Source organism: Eulemur rufifrons, chromosome 7, assembly GCF_041146395.1.
Source record: "Eulemur rufifrons isolate Redbay chromosome 7, OSU_ERuf_1, whole genome shotgun sequence".
Classification (NCBI taxonomy): domain Eukaryota; kingdom Metazoa; phylum Chordata; class Mammalia; order Primates; family Lemuridae; genus Eulemur; species Eulemur rufifrons.
Genome location: NC_090989.1, coordinates 132,409,621 through 132,435,415, shown reverse-complemented (window position 1 = coordinate 132,435,415; position 25,795 = coordinate 132,409,621). Strand labels below are relative to the sequence as shown.

At 40.3% G+C, this 25,795-nt stretch overlaps 1 protein-coding gene across 2 annotated transcripts in view; it reads right to left on the bottom strand.

Annotated features, from left to right (window-relative positions):
- The window catches only part of NR1D2 (nuclear receptor subfamily 1 group D member 2), a 31,252-nt gene extending 10,628 nt beyond the window's left edge, over positions 1–20,624 (bottom strand). The window contains exons 1-7 of one of the 2 annotated variants that reach the window (XM_069473301.1): positions 20,317–20,624; positions 10,831–11,097; positions 9,513–9,601; positions 7,436–7,580; positions 4,651–5,276; positions 2,757–2,942; positions 1,195–1,405 (exon numbers count right to left, since the gene is read on the bottom strand). In XM_069473301.1, the coding sequence (XP_069329402.1) occupies positions 1,195–1,405; positions 2,757–2,942; positions 4,651–5,276; positions 7,436–7,580; positions 9,513–9,601; positions 10,831–11,097; positions 20,317–20,332 (1,540 nt within the window). In that variant the 5' untranslated portion in view covers positions 20,333–20,624. Of the gene's footprint in view, positions 1–1,194; positions 1,406–2,756; positions 2,943–4,650; positions 5,277–7,435; positions 7,581–9,512; positions 9,602–10,830; positions 11,098–19,661; positions 19,792–20,316 lie in introns of those variants that run through there. The other variant, XM_069473302.1, reaches the window with a different exon arrangement.
- Positions 20,625–25,795: the final 5,171 nt, after the last annotated feature.

Here is a 25,795-nt window from a genome sequence, read left to right as displayed (position 1 = left end):
AATTTTATGTCAACTCAAACCAATACTAATTACTTAAGAGATTCTGCAAATGGTAGGTAAAATGTAAGAGACACTACAAGATCAGTAAGAAAATAGGCATGACTTATTGACATATTCTTTCCATACTACTTCCATGCCATAAATGCATTTTTAGTTATCCAGGTAGAGCTTGTCAGAAAAGATAACCAAATTATGCATAAGTCTTTATTTATTCCACTGATGTACAGGCCCTTTAAGAACTTTCTCTCCTTAAGGAGTTACTAATTTATAGTTTAGCTGCATAATCAGAGGCCATAATTTATAACTCTCACAGTGCCTAGCAGGAAGGAAGCAAATGGAAAACTTAAAGTCATATCAAAATACTATAAAATTCCCAAAAACTGTTTTAAAATAAAATGATACCTTAAAATGGCTGGCACTTACTTAGCTGTCCCCAGGAAAAGTCAGTGTCTCAATTTCCAAATTGCTGTTGGGAGTAACAATCTCTGCCTTAATAGCTATTATCTGAATTGAAATACTTTGGTCAGAAGCAACTGGGAAATCGGGACACATCATCAATGACTCATATAAATAAACATTAAAAACTCAATAACCTTGCTCACTCATTCAGTGACTGAGTATCTCTTCTATGCCAGACTCTCACATGGTGCAACCCCTTCCTTTGACAGAATAAGGAATCCAAGCCCCAAAATGATAAAATTACTTACCCAAGTCACACAGAAAATTCAATGGTACAGCTGGGCAAATGCCTACAACTCATAAGTCACAATCTTTGCAAAAGACGATACTAGCACCTCTTGATACTTTTAACATTTTCAAGTAACCTACATTATATTTTAATTAAAACCTAGATTCATATTAGAACCACCTATCTGGAGATATACAATGTTCCAAAAAATAAGTCCATGAAATAAAGATTTAGACTCATAAAATTATGAACAAAAGCTAAAGACTAAGAGTGGTAAATGCAAGAGGCCCAGATCTAAATATTATTTTATTCCTATAGCACTTTGACTTGTACTTTTATAATTTAGAAAAATAATTATGCAAAAAATAAAAGGTTCACATAATTTAGCATCTTCCTTAAGGCCTTATTCCCTCTAAATAGCTTGTTAGAACCTAGTTAACTGCTACCTTCTCCCTAGTTGGTCACTATATGCTAGGTGTGGCACAATTTTGAACCAGCTTGCTTACCTGCAGATACCAGGACAACTGCTGTAAACAAACTCATTTCTTCATCACTAAGTTGGAGGGCATTTAGCTTCTCACTAAATTCAAACATAGAGTTTAGCAGATCGCCTGCTCCCATTGAGTGTAAATCATCCACACTATACTTCTTTCCACTTAAAAAGGTGACAGTACGCTCCTTTGCATCAAATAATGATGCAAATCGTACCATTAAAACCTGGAAAAAGAAAAAGACTTAAATGTGTTTCAATAAGTTTAATACTAAAAACTAACTCAATGTTCAAGTCACTTATAAAACATCCCACATATTTTTTAAAAACCCACATATATTATAAAAGAAAGTTGTAAAAGAAAAACTGAGTTTATTTTTACCTAGAACTACTCTATTGAGGAAAATTCTCTACTAAAGTAATAAACACTCCAAAAAGAACATCAAAGGAAATTCAAGCCACCAATGGCAAAATATATGAGTCCTATGATACTATGAAACTCTATTAACAAAGATTCTGAAATGCAAATATAAAATTAAAGCAAACAATAATGTCAAGAAGTTTAAAACTTGGCCCTGGCCAAAGGTACTAAAGAAACTCTTTAGGCAACCAAGTATATCACATGGTCTCTATGCTCTAAGTAAAAATAGCACCATTTCAATGCAGCAACACTTGGAAACATCAAAACACCAAATGCAGCCAAGGCAAATGCAGCAGATGAACTCTTATTAGACGACTTCAAGAAACCATAACCCAAAGTGACTATACACAAAGAAAGCAATCACAATCAATTAACAATTACATTACTTACCTATCATACTCCCTCTATTATACTATTAATAAGTCCAGGGAGAAAAGCTGAAAATATATCCCTGGCTCTCTTCTCCTATTGATCAAAGTTTCAAAGATTTGGCCCACCAAACATCAACTTCACCCCACACACACACAAAATTTCAGAGTTATGCTTTAAGTGAGGTCTGAGTAGGTCCCAAGGCTTCTCACACCTCAGCAGCAAAAGTGAAGCCCTAGGGCAGGCTGGAAGTGAAAGACACCTAACTAGTACCAGCAGAGGCACTGAGTTTGTCCTACGAAAGTTGCCAGCAGTGGCTACCCAAGCCCAGGCAAAATACATCACTGCGAGAGAAGCTGCAGTAGGAAAATAACCAATGATCCTGAAGCAAGAAGATCTGAGATGGTACATAACAGATGTCTCATACATCCTCAAAATATTCTACAATCTCCTAAAACACAAAAACCACATTCCATTCATCCTTCTTATTCTGTACCGACTATAGGAAACACCAGGCTAAGCTTTCAGTAGGTGTCTAACATTCTGCAGAAACTGCTAAGCCCATACCTGAAAGCAATACTGGAACTTGGAGTTCATAAGCTAGAAATACAGAACACTTACATTTCAAGTCCTAAGTAACTCTAGATTTACCTACTCTCTTCCCAAAATCCTGAGATGATTATTCTTTTGTTGGTGGTTTCAGATTCTGGACTATAAATACTTAGAAAAAAATGAAAACATCCACGATTACAAGCTCTGCATCAATATTCAGTATAAATAAAACCTACCTCAAAAGTCCCAGCCTTTAAAAGGTTGACTTGGTCATGCTGAGAGAGATCTCTGAACCCGGGAATACGCTTTGCAAATTCCACCACTTCTTTCACTGCTGGAGTGAAGCTCATTGAAAATTCTTCCCAGATTTCATGCCCCGATTTATGAGGATCCACATACGGAGACTTACTCATTGGACAAACCTAGTATACACAAAACAGACAAACTCTTAAATTGTACGAGGTGGTAAAGAAATGTCAAAAGCGGCATCTCAATCATCAGAAACCCCAACATGAAAATTGCCCCCAAAGATGAGTAAAATCTACTGATACTAGCACTTTCTCCATCTGTTGCTCACCTTCCTACAGAAAGCCTCTTGGCAACCTAATTTAAACAGTAATTAACTTACCATAAAGATGTAGCCTAAGCAAAAATACCATCTGTAATAAGCTATCTCAAAAACCTGTTGCACAGGTTTAAGAGCTTATTTTGTAACACTGCTGCCACCTTATGTTGAAATATAGTGCTTTGTGGTTTCCAAAACAAATTCACACATATTTGTTTCTCAATCCTGTTAGTTACGGCAGATTATAATTCCCACTTCTTAGATATAGGAATGAGACTCTGAGAGGTTTAGTGACTTATCCAAACACAGATAGAAGTCATAGGCCTAAGCCCAAACCCACATTGAGTTAATATTTTAGAACTCTCTTATTTCTAAATAGGCAGAATTACAATGTCATAATTTCCAAGAGGAAAAGATAGCAAGGTGCCTCATTTTTTAAAAAAGGTCACTGACCATTTATTTCATAAACAATGGTATGACCACTGACTTCCACTTGTTCAATTAGGAAACACTGACTGCAGACACAAGGTGCGGCTTCTAAATAAAAAAAATAGGAAGCCAAGAAGTTATAAGAACACTAAGAAGATTATGAAATATGCGCCATTGACTCTATTAGTAAATTTAGTCTTTAAATTGTCACTAAATCCAAACACATCCAAGAATTCGATTATAAAACCATGGAGAATATCATGAAATCAGAACCTAAATGTCTACGGATTTTTCCCTCCTTAAGGAAGCCACTACATCTAACAAAATATAATGTCCATAGAATAAAATACTTGCAAACAACAAAAAAATCTAACACGAAAATTGAAGTAGAGTCAACTATTTTGAAAATGAAAAAAAAGACTTTAATTACCTGGCAGTAGAAAATAACAAGCCCTATTCAAAGGACCTCATGGTTTAAACTGGAAATGGTGCAGTACTGCTGTTTTTGATGAAATTTTGGCTGAATATGAATACTGTACTTTCATGTAGAATGTTGTATTTGATTAAAAAAAAAAACTTGAATGATATGAATAACATTAATTCATCTCATAGGATGAAAAGTCTGAGAAAACTCTTAGAAACTAGCCTATTAAATTATTCCTAAATTCTTAAACCATAAAACATCTATATTCTATATCCAAAGATCTTTTTGCATTATAATGGTTAAAAAAAACCAAAAACCTCTTCCCATAGAAATCAAAGAATTCCTATGACAAGCTAAAAGATCAGCCCTTTGAGAAAATCCCAAAGCTAGCAAGGTACTAATTAATCAGAATGCTGAAATTTTCAAAAGGATTTCCAAGAATTAAAGGATAATTCTGCATGAATCATATTTTAGATAAAATCCTAATCCCAATCACAGTATCAATCAAATCACATGCTTATACCTAGCTCTGTGTGAAATTAGGTCATTCAACAAGTATTGTTTATTAAAACTATTTGACCTAAAATACGCACAAAAACTGATTCTATAAATCTGGCACCACCCCCCTCCAAGTTGGTATAGCCCCCGAATAAAAGAAAACCTTCAAAGCTTTCCTTGATACAAGGTGAGCAAAAAATTGATTTCACTATACCAGATGCATTCTCCCTCCAGTGTTGCACAGGTAACTATTCTTGTTCTCATTCTGAGAAAATCCATCTATTGGAATTCTATCACATACTCTTTGAGTATAAGCATTGGAGAAGTTCACACAATGTCCATTTGCAATACAAATGGCATGCCCATTTGGATAATGCATTATGTTCCTCCCTTTGTACTGTCCATTGAGATGCTGCTGGCTTTCACTACAGGGGAAATGGCTAAGCCCACTGCCACAATGATCATGATTTAAATTATATTGCTCCATGTTCTTTGGGATCCTTTCTCCTCTCTGGGGCTGCATGGTCTCAGCTGAGTTTTCACGACGCTCTTGATTATACATAAAGGTATCCTTGTGGGCTCTGGTCACCATGCCAATCACTTCTTCCTTTGCAAAATCAGAAGAGGGAGGAGGAGAGCTTTTGATGTTTTCTTGATCCAGCTGGGGCTTGGGTCGCAGCTGCTCCTGTGCTGGTAAGGCTGTCTGTTCATGATGTTCTACTAATGTGTCATTCTGCAAGTGACTACTGAACTGGCTGTTCATCATGGTCTTCATCGCACTTTGCATTTCAATTAGCATCCTCTGTTTTTCACGTTTAGGAATACGACCAAACCGAACAGCTATTGAAGAAAAAGATATTTAACATCTATATTCTAAATTTAACATCTATATTCTAAATAAGACCTGTCTGTACAAAAGAGTAACACAAAATTACCCCTGATAGCTATGGCCTCTAGTCATACAAGTAAAGAATGTGTCTAAATGTCTCTGGCCCAAATTTTTCTAAATTTGCTGGTCTTGATGTACCAAAGGAAGTGGGAGAGGGAGAGAAAATCTTCCATTTTTTCCCCAAAACAAAGGTAAGGAGAAGATCTCCTGGGTATTTTATAAGCAAAATCTAAGAAAGAAATATGAAATTAACTAATGAAAACCACAGTTTGAAGCAGACCAGCATTACACAGCATCTTATTAACAAACCTGAGGGCTCTGTTCTCAAGAAAGCATTGGGATTCAGCTACCCACATCCATTAACATTAATGGAACCTAGTATGTCCAATCACTCCCTGCACATGTGACCCTTGTCAATTCATTTTTATAACCTTACTCTCCCAAGATCTAACTATTAAATTATCAGGTCTCTTCTTTTTGGCTTCTTGAAAAAGAAAAATCTTTTTTTTTTGAGACAGGGTGTCATTCTGTCACCCCAGCTGGAATGCAATGAAATCATTACAGCTCGCTGCAGCCTCAAACTCCTGGGCTCACACAATCCTCCTGTGTCAGCCTCTCGAGTAGCTGGGACTACAGGCATGCACTGCCATGTCTGGCTAATTTCTCTATTTTTTTTTTTTTTTTGTAGAGACGGGGTCTCACTCTTGTTCAGGCTGGTCTCAAACTCCTGGCCTCGAGCAATCCTCCCATCTCGGCCTCCCAAAGTGCTAGGATTACAGGCATGAGCCACCACACCCGGCCCAGAAAATCTTAAAAGAAAAAAAAAAAAAAAAATCCATGATCAATGGAAATGCAGTTATTGGAAAAAAACTTGTTGAATTTTAATTAAAATCAATGAAATAAGTAAAAATGAGATCAGTTATCCTCCATCCTTTTAGAATCTAGTCTTAGAAGGTGTCCTGTCTCTAATAAGCCTATCCCTTACTAAGGGAAAGAAAAAAGCTTCTTTCTAGTCTAATATTTATACAGAGATAATAAAAATTCAACATACCCTCCCAGAAAGCCTTACTAATCTAAATCTAGCCCCTGACATGATCACCATCAAAGACAAACAATTTTATTGTGCCTCACACTTTACCTCTACTCCTTCCTTCACAAATGATTGCCAGTTTTATTCTTTTTGGGCAATTACAATATACATTGACTATTTTTGTAGCACTAGTACTTCCAGTCTATTTAAAAAATTTCAGACAACTGAAAAACAAAACATCAATTGCTGAAATCTGTTAGTCAAGAAACTCCTTATTGCAATACTCCATTTCTGTATCAGTAAGATATTAGAGTTAGAGTAACCTAAGGGATTGCTTCAATGACCCTTCCATAGATAAATACGAAGTTCATTCTTAGCAATTCATAATTAACCCTACTAAACTAATCCCTCTGAAAACCTCACACCACTCTATTAATGTTATTTAAAACAGAGACTATCCAAAAAAGATGTCTTTAAGCAAAATAAGGAGTCACATCTTCCAAAGATGTCATCCACAGATAATACTTGTAGTCCCATAAATTACCACAACTTTTACTTTTTAGTGGGAATGGATCATGACAGAATTGAGGAATCCCCTTTACTCCAGACCCTAATGTTTCTTTCAATTTTGCATCTCCTTTCCATGTGTTCAAAATCTGTGCCCCAAAAGCACATTATCATTTCAGGGCTAAGAAAGCAAGGGAGATAATTTACATAGGAAATGGGTTCCTCAGTAATGCTAAGAAATCAAAAAGAAAGAAGAGCCAAAGATTTCTATATCAAGAAAAACTAGATCTTTTTTTAGGGAAAAAAAGTAATCAAATTGTATAGAAAAAAATTGGTCTTTTTACAAGAAGCAGAAAAAAAAGTTGAGCCAAAAGCTGTTTCTGGAATAATGATGCTAAAATTTGACTTTAATGAATTTGGTGTCCTACAAGGAATCAAAACGTGTTTTTTGAAATCTGCTTCACCCAAAGTACAAAAGAGCCACTGGTAACTGGCTTATAGCTCTGGTTTATGCTAAGAAATAAAAGCCAAGCTCCATATACTTTAAGAACACTCTTTAAACTGGGAACATACCATCTCTTGACATTCCAACAGAAAGACACTTTTTGAAGCGACATTGCTGACATCTGTTCCTATTCATTCTCATTATAGAACAGTTTTCATTCTTCAGGCACTTCTTGTACTGGATGTTTTGCTGAATACTTCTTCGAAAGAAACCCTAAGAACAAAGGAAGATTTCCCCATCCATTTAAGAACATCCAATTGAAGTCCTTATAAGCACTGCCCCCATACCAGCTATCTAGTATATGACTGGGAAGTAACTTTGGCTTAAGACAGAGGGAAATGTAATATTGACATACAAAGTTTAAATGGATTTGTACTGGCATGAGTAAGTACCTATACCTACTAGCCAAGCAAAATTCTTCTTCCTTTTGGAGATCATCTGTACTTGCCTAAAGCACCCCTTGTAACAACTGCACTTTAACTTGTTACCAGATCCTGCCTGCAGCCTGATTTTCCATCTCATACTTTTAATCACATACAAATTCCAAAACTCTTGAAATATAAATACCTAATTCTTAAAAAATTTAGAAATGTGTTTGATAGCTATAATTCCCTCACTAGACTTCTGGATTACATTAGAAGTTGGTTTTTCCTCAATTATCATCTGCTAATACTGGCAAAGCCACTCATACATGCCAGATGTCCCTGGCTACATGTCAGCAACAGGTGTGTGTTATACCACATACCCACAGAGCAGCTAATGATCCAAGGAAAAACTGTCCCCAAATAGAAGGCTACAAACAGCTGCCTTTACTCCACAAACAATTTAAGTACATGCTCTGTGACAGGTCCTCAAAGATCTCCAGCTTAATGGTTCCAGGTAGAACAGAAAACTCAAGAACACAACAAAATTATTTTAAGCGCATTTGCCTTGAGTATCTTAACTATACATTTCAGGAACCTATATTAAGTAGTTGTGGAATATAACATTTTATATTTTATTATTGTGATATCATATACTTCACTTGGATGCTACAAGAGCTGAGCTAGCCACATTTTTAAGAGAGTACCACACAAATATGTATTCATCAAGAATATGCAATTCCACTCATTCAGTTCATACTTTTATTTTCTAGTTATAGAGAATGATGCCTGCCCCCAAATTACTTCATGTTTGTAAAAAGAAAAACAAAAATAAAAACAATATTTATAGAATTTTTAAAACAGTGGAAAAGTGCTACATCTATAAAAAATACTGACTAGTCTTGTGAAGTGACCTACCTAACCATTAAAAGCCACCAAACTTGTAGTTCATTCAGAGCCACTCTAGAAAATAGTTCCTCTCCCATCATGTATATTCATTATCTTATTCACCCACCATATCCTGCAAAACTAGATTCCTTCTGGCCTTAACTCAGAAAACAGCAAGAATATGTGTCCTCACCATGTTAATTTTTGATACTCTAGCTAAAGAACTGTGCCAGATTTAAAAAGAGAGAGAGAGAAAGAGAGAAAAAAATCCCTATACATAAATAGGGAGGTAGAGACTATCTCATTTGGAATTATTTGACCAACATTCTAATAGCTATAACTAGGAAATATTCAACTAAACTTAGAAATAAAATGTAGCTTTCCCAAGTGCTCAATTTATATTCAAGATTATTTTACTCACTAACATTATTTGTTAAGACATCACATTTGTTACAAGTATTCCCCTCCCAGCACCTAACATGTCAGAATTTCAAAGTATCTGATGAGACCTAATTCAAAGCTTGGCTTCAACTAAGTTCCAACAAGGCAGGAGTGGTACCCGGTCTGTTTTGCTCCTCACTGTTTCCCTACCACCTAGAACTGTGCCTGGCACATTGATGAAGGAGTATGTGGTGCACTTGGTTTCACACCAAAAGTACATTTAATTGAGATGGCAAATTTATTCTGATCAAAATCTAACAGAAAAACGAAATACTTTGAATCAAGAATATTTTCCAAAACAAGTTATGTTTATATACTACATACAAAGCTTAAAATTTAAGAGAAGCAGACTTCTCTCTCCCTCCCAGATTATCAATTGTGGAAATTGGTAAACCTAACCCCAACTTCTTTAATCCCAAAATCAGTAGCTTAAAGAAACAAAAGCATGCTTTACCTTACAGCCTTCGCAAGCATGAACTCCATAGTGGAATCCTGACGCCACATCCCCACAGACTTTACACAGTAGAACCATGCCACTAAACTCTAGGGCACAAAGAGACATGACATGAAAAGCTGGAACTGTCTGTTTTCCTTCCAACTGAATATTTTATTTCATTCAACTTGTAAGTGATTTAAAAAGATAGATATCTACTTTTATAATGTAAAAGAAAAATCTTTACACTAAGCTAACAAATCAAAGGTAATCACAGTTTTCTTTTAAACACACTTTATGGCACTGCCAAAAATACCTCACAGGACTGGTTTTTCCCTTTCCTGGTGACTTGAAATTGAAATTTTGTAAATTTAGTTACTTTATACCAGATATGCAACCAGAACTAAGAAAACAATTCTCCTGGAAAAGAATAAGAATTCAGGCAGTGAAATCAATCAATAAAAAGTGCAAACAAGGCCGGGCGCGGTGGCTCACGCCTGTAATCCTAGCACTCTAGGAGGCCGAGGCGGGTGGATCCCTCGAGGTCAGGAGTTCGAGACCAGCCTGAGCAAGAGCGAGACCCCATCTCTACTAAAAATAGAAAGAAATTATCTGGCCAACTAAAATATATATATAGAAAAAATTAGCCGGGCATGGTGGCGCATGCCTGTAGTCCCAGCTACTCGGGAGGCTGAGGCAGTAGGATTGCTTGAGCCCAGGAGTTTGAGGTTGCTGTGAGCTAGGCTGACGCCACGGCACTCACTCTAGCCTGGGCAACAGAGTGAGACTCTGTCTCAAAAAAAAAAAAAAAAAAGTGCAAACAGATGTCCCCCACAGGCAGCTGTATTCACATACAGGACGAAGATAGGTCCCATCTCTTCCTCACCCTCCCCATACCAGTCCTTGTTATTAAATACTTCCACAATCAGGAGCCCAAAGCCCACTACTCATTTGATTATCCCAATCCTGCTTGGTGTCCTAATCTCAAATTTCATGAAAAGTAAACTCCCTCCTACAGTGAGCAGTACTCTGAACAAGATTCAGTACCTGCAGTCCAGAAGAATGGTTAACTGTGAAGATGTAGTAAAAGGAGGCACCCTGAGGAAGTCAGGCAGAATATATAATCATATATCTTGCTCTGAGGCAAGAATCAATTGTGTCAGCCCCAGGCTATAACTTCTAAAATCATCACTGATTTCTTCCCTAGCTATTGATGTATGATTACCCAGAAGGGAGTGAAAATTATACCTAGAAATATAATAGCCCCCTCAAATGAGAAGTTGATAAAATAAGCCACATCTGAAATTACTGGCAGCAACCGTTAGAAAACTAAACTTACTTGTCACACCACTATGGCTCTTTGTCATCCCAGGTGCACTCGATTTGCTTGTTTTCATAGAACAATCTATTCGATCATTCTTCAAGATGCCTTCAATATTAGAGAGATCACCATTCTTGGGATTACCATTGGTATCAGAATTGGAGCTATTTGGAGAAGATGGAACAGACGAGGAGGAGGACTGGAAACTATTCTCAGAACCCTCACTGTGACAAGAGGCAGGGCTAGAGGCTGAGCTGGAAGAACTGATATAGGCAATCACACCTCCTAGAAAAAGGGGAAATCAGATCATTAGATACAAGATAGCATGTATTTTTTATTTTTGCAAATCTCAACAGTAAAGCCATCATCTTTAGAAACACACTACTGAGAGCTTAGCACAGAAAGGGTAAAAGAAAAAAAGAAATAGGCTACTGATATTAAATGTTTGTTTACACCAAAAGTAAAAAGTAATTTATTTCTTATTATTCTTCCTGCTTCCACAAAGTTCAAAGCACATATAACTCCTACTGATTTAAAAGGTGATTAAATCACTGGGTTAGTTATTCTGAGCACATGCATATCCAAACCTAAAGGTTTTCATTTTCTAATCTTTTCCTAAAAGGACTGAAACACATTCCTGAGTGACTTCATAGCTTAGAGGAAACAAACTGTTTGGGCCGTGAAAAAACCTGGTTCTGGTCTTCTTTTCACAGCCTTCATTAAACCTTTATGAGAAACAAGCCTAGAAACAAGTTCATCATTTGTCTCCCCTAGCACTTGGCTAAAATACGGTTAATCAAGAACAGATGTAACATTTGGAACTGGATAAAGTAATTTATCTCAAAATGGGGAACCTTTCATAGCCATTATTCCCAGCCTTTCTGTTCTGATGCTCTCTGAAGGCTTCTATGACGATCCGCTAATGCTCCGCTCCATACTCTCCCAGATCTCCATCCCAGTCCGCCATTGGACTTGCAGGCACACTCATCCCTAAGCAGCTCTTAAGGAATCAGACTCACTACTTACTTGTTCTTCTGACTCGCTATTTATAGATGCTAAAGAAACTGGAAGGAAGAACACATGCTGAAACAGAATAATAGTAAGGATGAAGCGAATTCCCTCTTCACAAGGCTACTCTCAAAATACAATTCACAACTTTACCAATATAACCTCCAAAACCCCTCTTGAAAACTGGTCTTGACCTCTTAAATACTGCAAACTTCCCAGGTTAAGAAATAGCACTTAAAATTATTCTCAGGATATAATTTTAAACTTCTTTCCTCAAACAGATAAAATGTTCTAAAGAGAAACCTCTTGGCCAAATATATTATTTTTCCAAATCCCAGGCCAAACAAGTAATTCTCATCCTCTCTGCCAAGGTCTACTGTGGTTTCATTTCTTCTTCCCTCCATCATCAACAAACATTTATTGGCTTTTCAGTGTGCATTATATACAGAAGTTAATTATATCTCTTCCATCACTGTCCTGAACTCTTATTTATACCTACTATTTGCCTGTTTCCATCTATTTCTCAACTAGATCATAAGCACCTAGGTGCAGAGTGTCTCTTAATTCTCTGTACATGCTTTACAGGTAATAAGCCTGCCATACATACTTTTTAAGACCTACTCCTCGGCATTGTGGACCTCACAACTAATAACACGAACAGATTCCAAGTAATATAAATATTACCACAAGGGAAACAGACATCACATTTCTGACAACAATCTAGATAACTATACTGAGCAGTAAGTGGACAATTTTGCACCTTCCAAAGTGACAAATGCAATTTAAGCATTTACTCTGAAATAAAAACTTCCTCTGGCCAGTTGCAGTGGCTCACACCTATAATCCTAACACTTTGGGAGGCCGAAGCAGGAAGATCACCACTTGAGGCCAGGAGTCCAAGATCAGCCTGAGCAACATAGTGAGACCCCACGTCTACAAAATTTTTTTCCAAAATTTTGGTGGCACATGCCTGTAGTCCCAGCTACTAAGGAGGCATAGGCAGGAGGATCACTTGAGCCCAGGAGTTTTGAGGCCGCAGTGAGCTATAATGACGCCACTGTACTCTAGCCCAGGCAACAGAGCAAGACCCTGTCTCCAAAAATACCTTCCTCCACTCAAGGGAAATTATTTCCTAATCTATTTTTTATTTAAATAAGATGCATACTTTATCAATCATTTTTTTAACAAAACCACACAGAAAAATGCTAAGGCCAAAACAATCCCCAAAATAGATATTCGCTCTGCCTGGTTTTTTTCCCACAGGCAAGAAAAAAGAGGCAGAGAAATGTTAAACCACCTTTAGTCTGTCATGTTGAAATTAGATATCAGGTATGTATTTCAGCACCAATTATATATTGAGGCTGGGAAACCCTGCGAAGCAAAGCATAATCACAACTCTCAAGGGCTTTGAATACAACCCAGAAGATAAAACAGGGGTCTACTATACCAAGAAACACACAATGCTGTTCATCACACACAAACTTAGTATACATAAATTCAAGCATATGCACTTGGTTTTGAAAGACAAAAAATATCAATAATGTGGTCAATTCCATCTATTATTTTATTCATTAAGCATATGCCTGGTATCAATCTTGAGGTTGGAGGTGTGAATCTGCTCTTCCTACAGTTAGACCCACTTACACCAGCCAGACTGAAGCTAGACCTTTACAATTAATAAAATATTTTTCCTGCAATGTGGCCCGTAAATACAAACCAACCATTCTAAAAGTGTGGTCCCTGCCTTGGGGATTCAGCATCACCTGAAATCTGTTAGAAATGCAAATTCTCAGGCCCTACTGCATGTCTACTACATCAGAAACTTTAATAAACCCTCTTGGTGATTTTGATGCACATTAAAGTTTGAGTAACACTACCACAAGCCAAGCACTGCATCTGTGCTCAGTGCAGTTTTCATCTACTACTGATTTTAAAATCTAAAAGCTCCCAGATTTTGAATACAAACTTCCCAACCTTATTTTTATCATCCAGAGAAATTATGTAAAATATATATCATCAAAACTAGCTGGTGCTTTTTCAAAATACATGTTTCCAAGGCCCTGCTCAGACTGAAGAAGGCATCCTTAGGAATATCCTTTTTTCTTTTTTTTTTTTTTTTTTGAGACAGAGTCTCACTCTGTCCCACAGGCTGGAGTGCTGTGGCATCATCACAGCTCATCGCAACCTCAAACTCCTGGGCTCAAGCTATCCTCCTAGCCTCCCAAGTAGCTAGGACTACAGGCACACGCAAGCACACCAACTAATTTTTTAAATTATTTTTTGTAGAGAGAGGGTCTCACTATGTTGCCCAGGCTGGCCTCAAACTACTGGCCTCAACCAATTTCCTACCAATATGCTCAGATTAACAAGTTCCCCAGGCAATTCTTTGCACATTGAAATTGTAAAATGGTTACAATCAGTGAATTCCAAAATTGGCCCATAGTTTTAAAGGTTGATGTTTTCATTGACACAACTGCCTGAATTTTATTAATACCTTGTGCATCCAAAGAGAAACCACTTTAACCTATAAACCTATTTAATGCCATGTTACTGGGTAAAACCATTGTGCTGTCTTATAAAACTTCAGAGATCTGAAGTTCATTTGAGAAATTCCAGGTACTAACAAAGTGCTACTTTTTTCACACGTGTTTCCACTCAGAATAGAATACTGTGCAAAGTCAAATAGTATTCTTAGTCCTCAATGAAATCCCAAAGGAAGGTCTCACAGCTATTTGTCTTTTCTAAAGTAGTGCCTTAGGTACTAAACTCACGCCTAACATCTCCGGAGGATAAAAGATGAGAAAGTGATGTCTTTTCTTGGATGTAAGATTTTCCTAAAGCCAGCATTTTGAGTCATTTTTATTCACAGGGTCTTCTGACTACCTTAGCTTAGAAATAAACTTTTAGAAATCAGAGTTATTCAGATGGCTTAAGAACTGCTTAAGAGCACTGACTGGGCAATGGAATGTATTATAACAACAATTTCTACAATGGAATGTAGAAAACAACTTCCTTTGCAAAAGCTCAAAAATAAACCCTAAGAAAAATTACAGGGCTATTTTCAATCCAGGTAAGATTCAATTCCTATCTTTAGAAATTTCAAACATTTGTGCCAGGCACCACAGAATCAGGATGACCCATCTAGAAGCAGCTGCAGTCTCCTAGCAAGATCTTCAATACTGATTTAGTTGTCTTAGTATATATTCTTGCTACTAGACAACAATCTACCAACCTGATTGTTAGCAACCATATGGGTTAAATTTTAATTTCAATTGCCTAGAAGGTAGGGAGTACATCCAGTAGTTCCTCAACTCAGTGAAGAAAAGAAAGTGAAACCATACGTCACCAAGTACCTACAGGATGCCAAGAATAAAATGACACAATTTCACATCACATTTCATTCTCAAAAGAACCCCGTGAATTAATTTTCATTAACCCATTTTTATAAATGAGAAATTCAGAGCTCAGAGAGGGTAAGCAATACATCAACTAAGTGGCAGGGCCAGAGTTGAAAGTTAAGGCTGTTCATTTCCGGAGTACAAACTATTATTACTTTCATTTTTTTTTTTCTGAGACAGTCTCACTCTGTTGCCCAAGCTAAAGTGCAGTGGCATCATCATAGCTCACTGCAACCTCAAACTCCTGGGCTCAAGTGATCCTCCTGCCTCAGCCTCCCAACCAGCTGGGACTACAGGTGGGTACAACCACCAGCTCATTTTTTTACACACACACGTGTATATACACATATATATATATATATATATACACATATATATATATATATATATTTTTTTTTTTTTTTTTTTGGTAGAGACAGGGTTTCACTCTTGCTCAGGCTGGTTTTGAATTCCTGAGCTCAAGTGATCCTCCCACCTTGGCCTCCGAGAGTGCTAGGATTACAGGCATGAGCCACCATGCCCAGCCCAAACTATTATTTCTTAGTGAGACAACATGGGCAAGCAAGTCACCTTCAATCTAAGTCTGAGTCATCTTCTATAAAATGGGAGTATCTGCCACAGTTATTACAAAGATTGAAATGAAATGGTGTTCATAAAAGGGAATATTAAAGTGCTTTTTGCACACACAGTTTTTGATGATAAAGCAAAAAAGGTAAAATCCCCAAACCAGCAAGTCCCAACACCTCCAGAAACAGGCAGAATGTACTTCTTAGATGCCTTGAGCTAAAATTAGGTGAGGCAGAGTCTTCTCTATTTTTAGTTGAAAGGGACCCTGGAGCGGAGCCAGGTTCCCAGGCTAGGGCTTACCCAGTGGTCAACTTCAGACAAGCCTGACATCAATATTCACTTTTCCACTGCTGGGAAGCACTTATTGCTCCTGCATATACCGGGGTCTTCTTAATCCTTTTCCAGGCTTGTCTGTCATTAAAACGCTCCCACTCTCAATGCCCACCATCCTGGAAAGTATGCCTGACTTCAAATGGACAAATTCAAGTCATGCCTGTATTTTTTTGCCTTGTGACTTAGAACAAAACATTTTACCACCAAAGAGCTTTAGTTTCCTCATTTTAGAAGTGGGTTATTAATAATTCCTACTCACACGGTGGTAGAGTATAGATCTAACTGAAGCATTAAACTTCCAGTTGTGTCCTGGGTGTCAGGGCTCCAGAGAACAGCATGGTCCCTTCCCTAAAAAGCCTTATAGGCCACTGGGGTAAATACATGGTAATGTGAGCAATGTTTCACACAAATGACTGTGAACTGCTGAGGACCACACTAAAGAGGGCAGAGATCAAGAGGGGCAAATACAGCCAAGGTAACAATATCTAAGTGGGGTCCTAAACAATGTGTAAATTATTAAATGATATATCATGTAAGAAATTATACTTTTTTAAGTGGGATAATAAAAAAATAAATAGAACTTATTTTGTAAAATAGTATTTTTGTCTCCATGTAAATTACTGAAGAAGGGAGGCCAAAGTGTAATCTAGTGTCTGGAAGAAAACCAACCTGACTGGCAACAATATTAAAAAAGAGAAGAATAATGAAATTGGGAGGCTCTGCAGATGCCGCCCTTTTCCACCTGCTATGACCTATGCACTGCAAACTAAGTGGATCCACACACTATCTCCTTGACCCCTAAGAAGACGGGACTAGCAAGTTGTGCACAAACCTCCAAAAGGTATGTAGGCAAAACTCCATTACAGCACAGTAGTTAACAATTTGTGCTGCCTGAGGACTTCATGGATTCAAATTCTGGCTCTAACCACTTGCCTGGGTAATTTACTTAATTTCAATTTACTAAGCCCCTCATCTTTAAGATGGTGGCAACAGTATCTTCCTTCATAGAATTAACGTAAGGAACCCATGTAAATAGGCTGGCACATAGTAAGTACTCAACAGATACTGGTGATTATTGTTTTGCCACCATTATACTGGAAGAGTTCAATCAAAATAGTCCAAACAAAACTAACTCTCCCTATCCTTTCTTCTTCTTCTCACTTTTTTTTTTCTTTTTTGAGACAGAGTCTCACTCTGTTGCCCAGGCTAGAGTGAGTGCCGTGGCATCAGCCTAGCTCACAGCAACCTCAAACTCCTGAGCTCAAGGGATCCTACTGCCTCAGCCTCCCAAGTAGCTGGGACTACAGGCATGCGCCACCATGCCCGGCTAATTTTTCTATATATATTTTTAGCTGTCCATATAATTTCTTTCTATTTTTGGTAGAGGTGGGGTCTCGCTCTTGCTCAGGCTGGTCTCGAACTCCTGAGCTCAAATGATCCGCCCACCTCGGCCTCCCAGAGTGCTAGGATTACAGGCGTGAGCCACCGCGCCCGGCCTTCTTCTCACTTTTTAATGCCATACAGACCCAGTGGTTTCTTAGTAGGTTATTTGCACACTACCTTTTGGATCCCTTAACCCTACTGACTAGTCAAGCAACTTCCTACTTCACTTACGATTCTTTCCATTATCTTGCTGTTGCTCCCCCAAGTGAAGATTTCTTTGCCTTTACATCCCTCTGATTTTTTTTCAAGTTTAAAATAACATAGTAAAATACAGATTTGTAGAGATAGACTGTGTAAGAATGTTTTCCTGATTTTTAAAATGTGAATTACATCCATGGTTATGTATGTGCAATGAGTTATATTTTACTTTAAAAAAAAAAAACTTGGTATACTCAATCAAAATCTGTGACAAAAATGTATAGAGTCAATTTCTCCTACCACTTCAGTATTTCACATCTGTATTAGTCATGGAGAGAGTAGACAGTGTGTCATAAATTATAGGGCAGTAAGATTAAATGACCACTGGCTGAATGTGTATCAACTGATACCAACCTAGAGGGAAGGGCAGATGTGAGTCACACAGCACTAACCTTGACCCCACCCTGGTCAATGTTTACAACAATTTGAAGAAAAGTAAAAGGAATGCTTACTAAAGCTCCCTCTTACAGATAGACAAATTGTTAATATACTAGGTAACAGCTAGTGACAACACTGAACTTGGAGCCAAAGAAGAGAAAACTTAAGAAAAATAATTGCAAATGCCTACACTTCAAGTCAAGCAATTATCTGCACAATGAATGAAACCTAGCTTCAAAATAGTTCATACAAAAGGTCCTAGCTGATGGCAAGGTTACTGTGAGTCAGCAAAGCAATATGCCAAAAAAATAAGCTTGCCAGAGAACTCATTTGCAGCAGGATCCAAAACAAAGAGGGCAACTTGGAACTTGGTAATTGTCCAACCACTTCCTCAGGGGCCTGTTGTATCACTTCTAGGTGCTATATCCCAAAAGGCAACCAGGATGATGAATGATCAGAAAAAACAACACTGAACAAGGGATGAGAACTGTAATTGGAAAAATTGAAGGGGGCAAAAGACGGGCAATGTCATCCAGAAGAATTTTTATAATTTGTAGCTCCAAAGACAAGATTAAGATCAGTGATCAGGTTCCAGGAAGGCTCACCTGAGCCGGCCCTTATGAAGATGCAAAGCTGGAAGACTCTATGATAAAGGCTGAGTTGTAAGACGTTGGGCCTGATAACTTCGAAATTCCTCTCACGTGAAAGTTTAATTCTACGATAGAATTACTGAATTTTTAAAAATATCCTTAAAGGATAAGCAGACGCATTAAGGAATTAAAACACAATTAGAAATTGACTTTATTTTTACTGTTGGTCTAAAATTCAGAACACACGTGTTATCAAGACACGATTCTCAGAGGTGCATATATCTCAAAAAAATAACAAAAACTGGCTGCTTCTGCAACCTCATATGTGTAAGAGCCATCATTTGGGGCAGACAAAAGGGGGAAAGGGAGCACGGTATTGTCCTGTGCTAATGTAACAGAAAATTTAACAAGAAAAAGATTTAAAGCAAAATTCTCTTAATCAGGTTCAGGAAAGGTCAGGGACTCACAGGATTCAAAATTTTTAATTTAAATGAAGAAGGGCCGGTCTTATATAAGGTCTCGCAGTCACCTATGATCACCTGAGTCATCCAGACCATACGTGAGTTGAATGATTAGCTACGGGTGTGACCGGTTTACAGTAAAACCCCAGCCCGAGGGGATTTTCCAGCTGTTTTTAAGACTGTGGGTGTCTAAGAGAGGTCGTGTCCTAGAGGAAACATTTTTTTCTGTAAATAGTGAGGCGGCATCCTAACAAGGGCGGGTGTCACCCAGCCTGCGGGGCACTGTACGAGATCTAGGCGCCTCACAGCTCCTTCGAGGGTCTCCCATTAGGGAAGCCCCACGCCTCCCTCCAGACGCCTCCTTCGGCCTGCTGCAAGCCCTCGCCCCGCACTTCCACCTTAGGCTCTCCAAGGTATGAGACCGCCAGCGTCACCACCCGCCGGGCGACCCAGGGTCCGCACCTCGGGGTGACCTCGCGGCCGCGCGGGCACCGGCCCGGGCACTGCGGCTCAGTGCCCGCCCCAGGGCCGCCCCGCCGCGGGGTCCAGCGGGCGCGCACGCGCGGCCTCCTCCGCAGTGTGCAACCCCGCGGGGGAGGAGGGAATCGCTGCCACGTCACAGCCCGGAGGGTTCCAAAGGGGCGGGGCCTCCCGGGAAGCTGCGGCGCTCCCAGCCGGCGCGCGCGCGCGACCCCGCCCCCACGTGTCCCTGCGGCCCCGGGGAATGTGGGTCAGGGAGCCGAGCGGCCTCACGTGTCCCCGCCCGCTGCCGCCGCCTCAGCGATCATTATGTAATGCGGCGTCACGCGCCCGCCCAGCCAACCGGCGCCCGCGCGCCGCCGAACGTAAACACAGCGCGCACGTGGCTCGCGCGGCCGGGCCATGTGAGGGGGGGGCCGGGCCGGGTGCCGCCGGGCCGCGCTGCGGCTTTGCAAGGAGTCGGGAGGGCGGTAGCGGGGCGGCCCGGGGGGCGACGGGAACCGAGCCCGAGGCGGACAAACACCGCGCAGCAGCCCACCCTGCCCCGCGGGGCCTGGGGACACCCCCTGCCACCGCCCTCCCAAGTGCCCCAGCGGGCTCCGAGCGCCCCCTCGGCCGTCCCCCCATCCGCCGCAGTCTGGCTCTTACCCGCATTCACCTCCATGGTGCCCTCGGGCAGGGGGCCGAGGCCACCCGCTTCCCGCAGAGGGGGCAGCGCCGCCGCCGCTGCCTCAGCGCCGCGCCGCCCCGGGCTGGAAGCAGCTGTGGTCGCCGGGCCCCCTCATGGGCAGGGCAGGCGGGCGCCCGGGACCCGGGCCCTGCAGCCGGAGGGCGGGCTGCAGTGAGCGAGGATGGCGGGGCCGGCGAGCGGCGCTCCTCGCGGGGTCCCTGACAACAAAAGCGGCGGCGCGGCGGCTTCCTGCAGCCAGCGCACCGCGGCGGCGAGGGCGGCTGACGGGGAGGGCAGCGCGACCATGTGACCCGCGCACACACCCCCTCCCTCCGCCCGCCCCTCGGCCGGCCGCTGCGGCGACTCCGCCCATCGCCGCCGCTCCCCTCCCTCCGCGTCTCCCCCTCCTCTTTGCTTCCTCTGCTTCTCCGTTCTCTCCTTCCCCTTTTCCGAGCCCCTCCTCTTCCTCCCTTTTCCCCTCCACACCCTGTACCTCCTTTTCTCCCTTCCTCCTCTTTCCCCTCCTCCCGGCTGCCCTTCCCGCCTAGGGCCTGGAGCCCTTTCCACGCCCTGCTCCCTAGGTTTGTCCGCCCCCTCTCTGCACCTAGTGACTCCTCAGGTCACCTCGGATGGCTTCCAAGGACCGCCCCGTGGCGCCGAGCGGGCGTGCTTTCCAGGACCCTGGGGACTGGGGCCAGCTCGCTCAACCCCTGACCTCCCGCCCCGCTCCCGCTCTCCTACCCGACCGGCCTCAAAACCCGGGACTCTGAGGACACAGACCCTTTCCCTTTCCTCTGCACCCTGGGTGATTTCACCCAATCACATTACTTAAATAGTCCTGTGTTCTGAAGATTCCCAAATTTACTATTTCAAGCCAAGACCTCTCCTCTAAGCTCCAGATTCCTAAATCCTGCAGCCTGTTTAATTATACCGTCTTCTGACACTTAAGGTGTAGGCAAATGTATGCATGTGTCCGAACTCAGCGAATATGCAGTTGAGATTTGAGCATTTCACCTTGTATGTAAATTTTAAATCAAAAGAAAAAAGTGGGAACAAATAATACGTGTGCTGGGGTGAAGTCATACGGAAATGCATTGATGCCTGAAATTTAAATGCATTACAAAAGTAAGATAGGCTGATAGAGGCGTAGAGAGATGGGTAGAAGTATAGTAAGATGTAAAATTTATGTGGCGGGTATATGGGTATTCACTGTAAAATTCTTTCCAGTTTGTTCTCTGAAAATGTTCAGTATAGAATGTTGGGGGGGTGCCCCCTTGACCATGCTATTATAAAAAAAAATAGAATGTTGGGGAAAATGTTACTTTGAAGACATACATGTGCAACACCCTATACCCCCACCCCCCAAGTTCCTTCCACATATCAATCTTTATTATTTTGGTAAATCTGCAAGTTCATGAAGCCAGCAAATTAGGTTTCTTCCCTAACACTCTCTCTCACTGCCTTTTATACCCCATTCAATCCATTAACAAATCTGAGCTATTCTGCCTTCACAATGTCTCCAATCCCTATGTTTCTCACCAGGGGCATTGCTATCACTCTAGAGAAAACCACCATCATCTCTTGCCTCAGCTACTGCTATGGTTCCCTAACTGGGACTGCTCCTTAGATCCACCTGCAGTCACTTCTCTTCAGCAGTCCGCATGTTATTTTTAAAATGTAAATGAGATCTGATTACTCTGCTCAAAACCCTCCAATAGCTTCCCGTTACATGTTGGAAAAAATACCCTGACCTGCATATCCCTGCACAGACTAGGGGCGCTGCTTCTCTTTCCAAAGCTCCCTTGTCACCCAAACCCCTCTAAACACAGTTGCCTAACCACAATAGTCCTTTTTTCTTCCCTACCTCAGGGCCTTATCACCCCCATGTGATGCTGATGCAAGAGTTCCCCAGGCCACGCTTTGTAGCTTGCATTTTCATTTTATGTATCAGCCACCATCTGCTTCTACACAGGTAAAATGAGGTTAATATGAATGGTCTAGAAGGTAGAAAAGAAATCAGAGAATGCCAATCTGAAAAGGCCATGTACTGTATTGTATAATTCCAACTATATGACATTTTGGAAAAGGCCAAACTGTGGAGACAGTGAAAAGATCAGTGGTTGCTGGGAGTTAGAAAGGAGAGAGGCATGAGTAGACAGAGCACGGAGGATTTTTAGGGTAGGGAAACTATTCTGTATGATACTATGATGATGAATACGTGTCTTCATACCTTTGTCAAAACCCATAGAATATACAACACCAAGAGTGAACCCTAATACATAGTATGGGCTTTGAATGATAATGATGTATCAATGTATTAATAGGTTCATCTATGGTAACAAATACACCACTGTGGTGCAGGATGTTGATAGTGGGGGAAGTTGCACATTTGTGGGGGCAGGAGGTATATGGAAACTCTCTGTACTTTCCGACTCAATTTTGCTGTGAACTTAAAACTGCTCTAAAAAATAAAGTCTACTTTTTAAAAAAAAGTATAAGAGGTTATCACCGTTTAAATTTGAAAAGAAGGGGCAGGCACGGTGGCTCACACCTATAATCCTAGCATTTTGGGAGGCCAAGGTGGGAAGATCACTTGAACTCAGGAGTTCAAGACGAGCCTGAGCAAGAGTGAGACCTGGTCTCTACTAAAAGTAGGGCGTGGTGGCACGTGCCTGTAATCCCAGCTACTTGGGAGGCTGAGGCAGATGGATCCCTTGAGCCCAGGAGTTGGAGGTTGCAATGAGCTATGATCACAGCTCTGTACTCTAGCTGGGACACCAGAGTGAGACTCTGTCTAAAAAAAAAAAGAAGAAGAATATAAGTGAAAAAAAACACCATTGCATAGGATATAAGACCCTCTCTTCAATGATAATGGCTATAAAATAAAGTATGTGTCTATGAGCCTCTTTTATTTAAAGGCTGCCTCCTTCCTATGAGGCTTTGGAGGTAACTATCAGAGAATATAGAGCTATAACACAGGTCAGTCACCAGCCACACCACTGGCCGTTGGGAACTCCTTGGGCTTGTCAGTGCCAGAGGATGCTCAGAAGCATCTGTGTTGTCCCCAGCATGCTGTAGCTGCAGTGGAAACTGCCTTTTTCTGCTGTCATTCCAAGGAGCCTCATTTATTAAGCTTGTGGTGTCTATGGCTCAATCTGTTGGGATTCTCAGAATATTCATAGTGGATTTTTTACCTACTCCACCTTTCTTGTTCTGACCAAAATAACTCTCTTGAATGAAGTGACTGTATCTTCAAAAATTGTGTGTTAAGAAATGCAAATTATTTCCTGAGAAAGCTACCTCATTAGCTTTTACATACAATTCAACAGAGCCCTTTGAAACAGCACAGGACAGGTCAGTCTGGATGTGGATAAAGGAGGGACGAACCTAAATATTAGAGTCCCCTTATCCCAAACAAGGAAGATAGGCCAAGTGGGGCACTGCAGTATGAGGACCTAGATGAAGGAGGGTCATTAGGAAAAAAAGATAAATAAAGGAAGACAGAGTCTGAAAGATAAGGCCAATTGAACACATTCAAGGTCATTCCTTGAACGTTCAATGCATCCCACTAGCACCTAATACCTCAACAACATTCCACTTAAACTTTGCCTTTTCTATGCCCTAGATCAGCAGTTCTCTAATGTTTTTGATCTCAGAACTCCTCTACACTGTTAAAATTATTGAAGACCACAAAGCGCTTTCATTGTGAGCTATATTTATCAATATCTACCTATTAGAAATGGAAATAGAAATGTTTAAAACACAAGAATTCACAACAGAGTTGTGTCAGAACAGTGACATCATCACATATCAACAAATAGGTTTGGCAGTTTACAATGCCACAGCAAGCTGCAATTGCCATCCATCATGACATTTGTGACTTACCTTCTTCCATTCTTTTTTTATTTACTATTCCAAGTCATGGTACTAGCTTCTATATCTTTCCCCAATTCTGCATCAATAGTATGCCTTTATCTTAAATTCAAAATTTTGTCTTTATTTTTTAACTATAAAAATTATTTAATTGTGTCATAACTAAATAATGGGCATTTCAACTTAATTACCAATTACATAGGTGTCACTATGTAAATCATGTCTTCTCATTTTACATCTTCATAAAATATTCAAATAAACATATTGTAGTATTATATCTGTGCATGGTAAAAACTCATTTGAACTGAATTAATCCATTGACACCAACAGATCAGTGATATGTTATGGGCAATACTACAAATAATGAACACCTCCAACATACACACTACAAGGCAATGATAATATCTTATGACATACAGCAGTTAAACTAAAATATAGTTCTACCAAAACAGTCAAGTTGTGTTTAATGTGAAAATATTTGACACTGTTCCAGTTTTAAAATTTAAATTTAAATTCTTTTTTCTTTTTTTTTTTTTTTTTTTTTGAGACAGAGTCTCACTCTGTTGCCGGGGCTAGAGTGCTGTGGCGTCAGCCTAGCTCATAGCAACCTCAAACTCCTGGGCTCAAGTGATCCTTCTGCCTCAGCCTCCCGAGTAGCTGGGACTACAGGCATGCACCACCAGGCCCGGCTAATTTTTTTCTATACATATTTTTAGCTGTCCAGATCATTTGTTTCTATTTTTAGTAGAGACGGGTCTCGCTCTTGCTCAGTCTAGTCTCGAACTCCTGACCTCGAGCGATCCTCCTGCCTCAGCCTCTCAGAGGGCTAGGATTACAGGCATGAGCCACCACACCCAGCCTTAAATTTAAATTCTTTAAAATGAAATATAATTTAAAATTTCATCCCTCAGTTGCACTAGTCATGTCCCAAGTACAATAGGTGCACTTGACTAATGGCTACCATATTGGTCATTACAAATTTAGAGGCTTTTCTACTCTTCCTTAGTCAGTTTGATAATTTTTTTTTTTTTTTTTTGAGATGAGGTCTTATTCTGTTGCCCAGGATAAAGTGCCGTGCCACAATCATAGCTCACTGCAACCTCAAACTCTTGGGGTCAAGCGATCTTCCTGCCTCAGCCTCCTGAGTAGCTGGACTACAGGTGCATGCCACCATACCCAGCTAACTTTTTAAAAGTTTTTTTGTAGAGATGGGATCTTGCTATGTTACCTAGGCTGGTCTTGAACTCCTGGCCTCAAGCGATTCTCCCACTTCAGCCTCCCAAAGCCAAGGGATTACAGGCATGAGCCACCTTGCCCAAGCTGATAAAATTTTATCGTAGGGGTTTATCCATGCTATATAAATTCTTGAATTTATTATATTAAAGGTATTGATATCCTCTTATCTCCTTGATCTCTATCAATTCTAAAGTTTCTCATTCTTAATTTTGTTTGTGCTTTTTATTTCTTGATCAGTTCTACTGGACATGTATCTACTTTGTTAGCTTTTCATAGCCTAATTTTTGGCTTTTTGATTCACTGTATTTGTTTCCAATTTCACTAATTTTGGCTCTTTATCTTCATCTC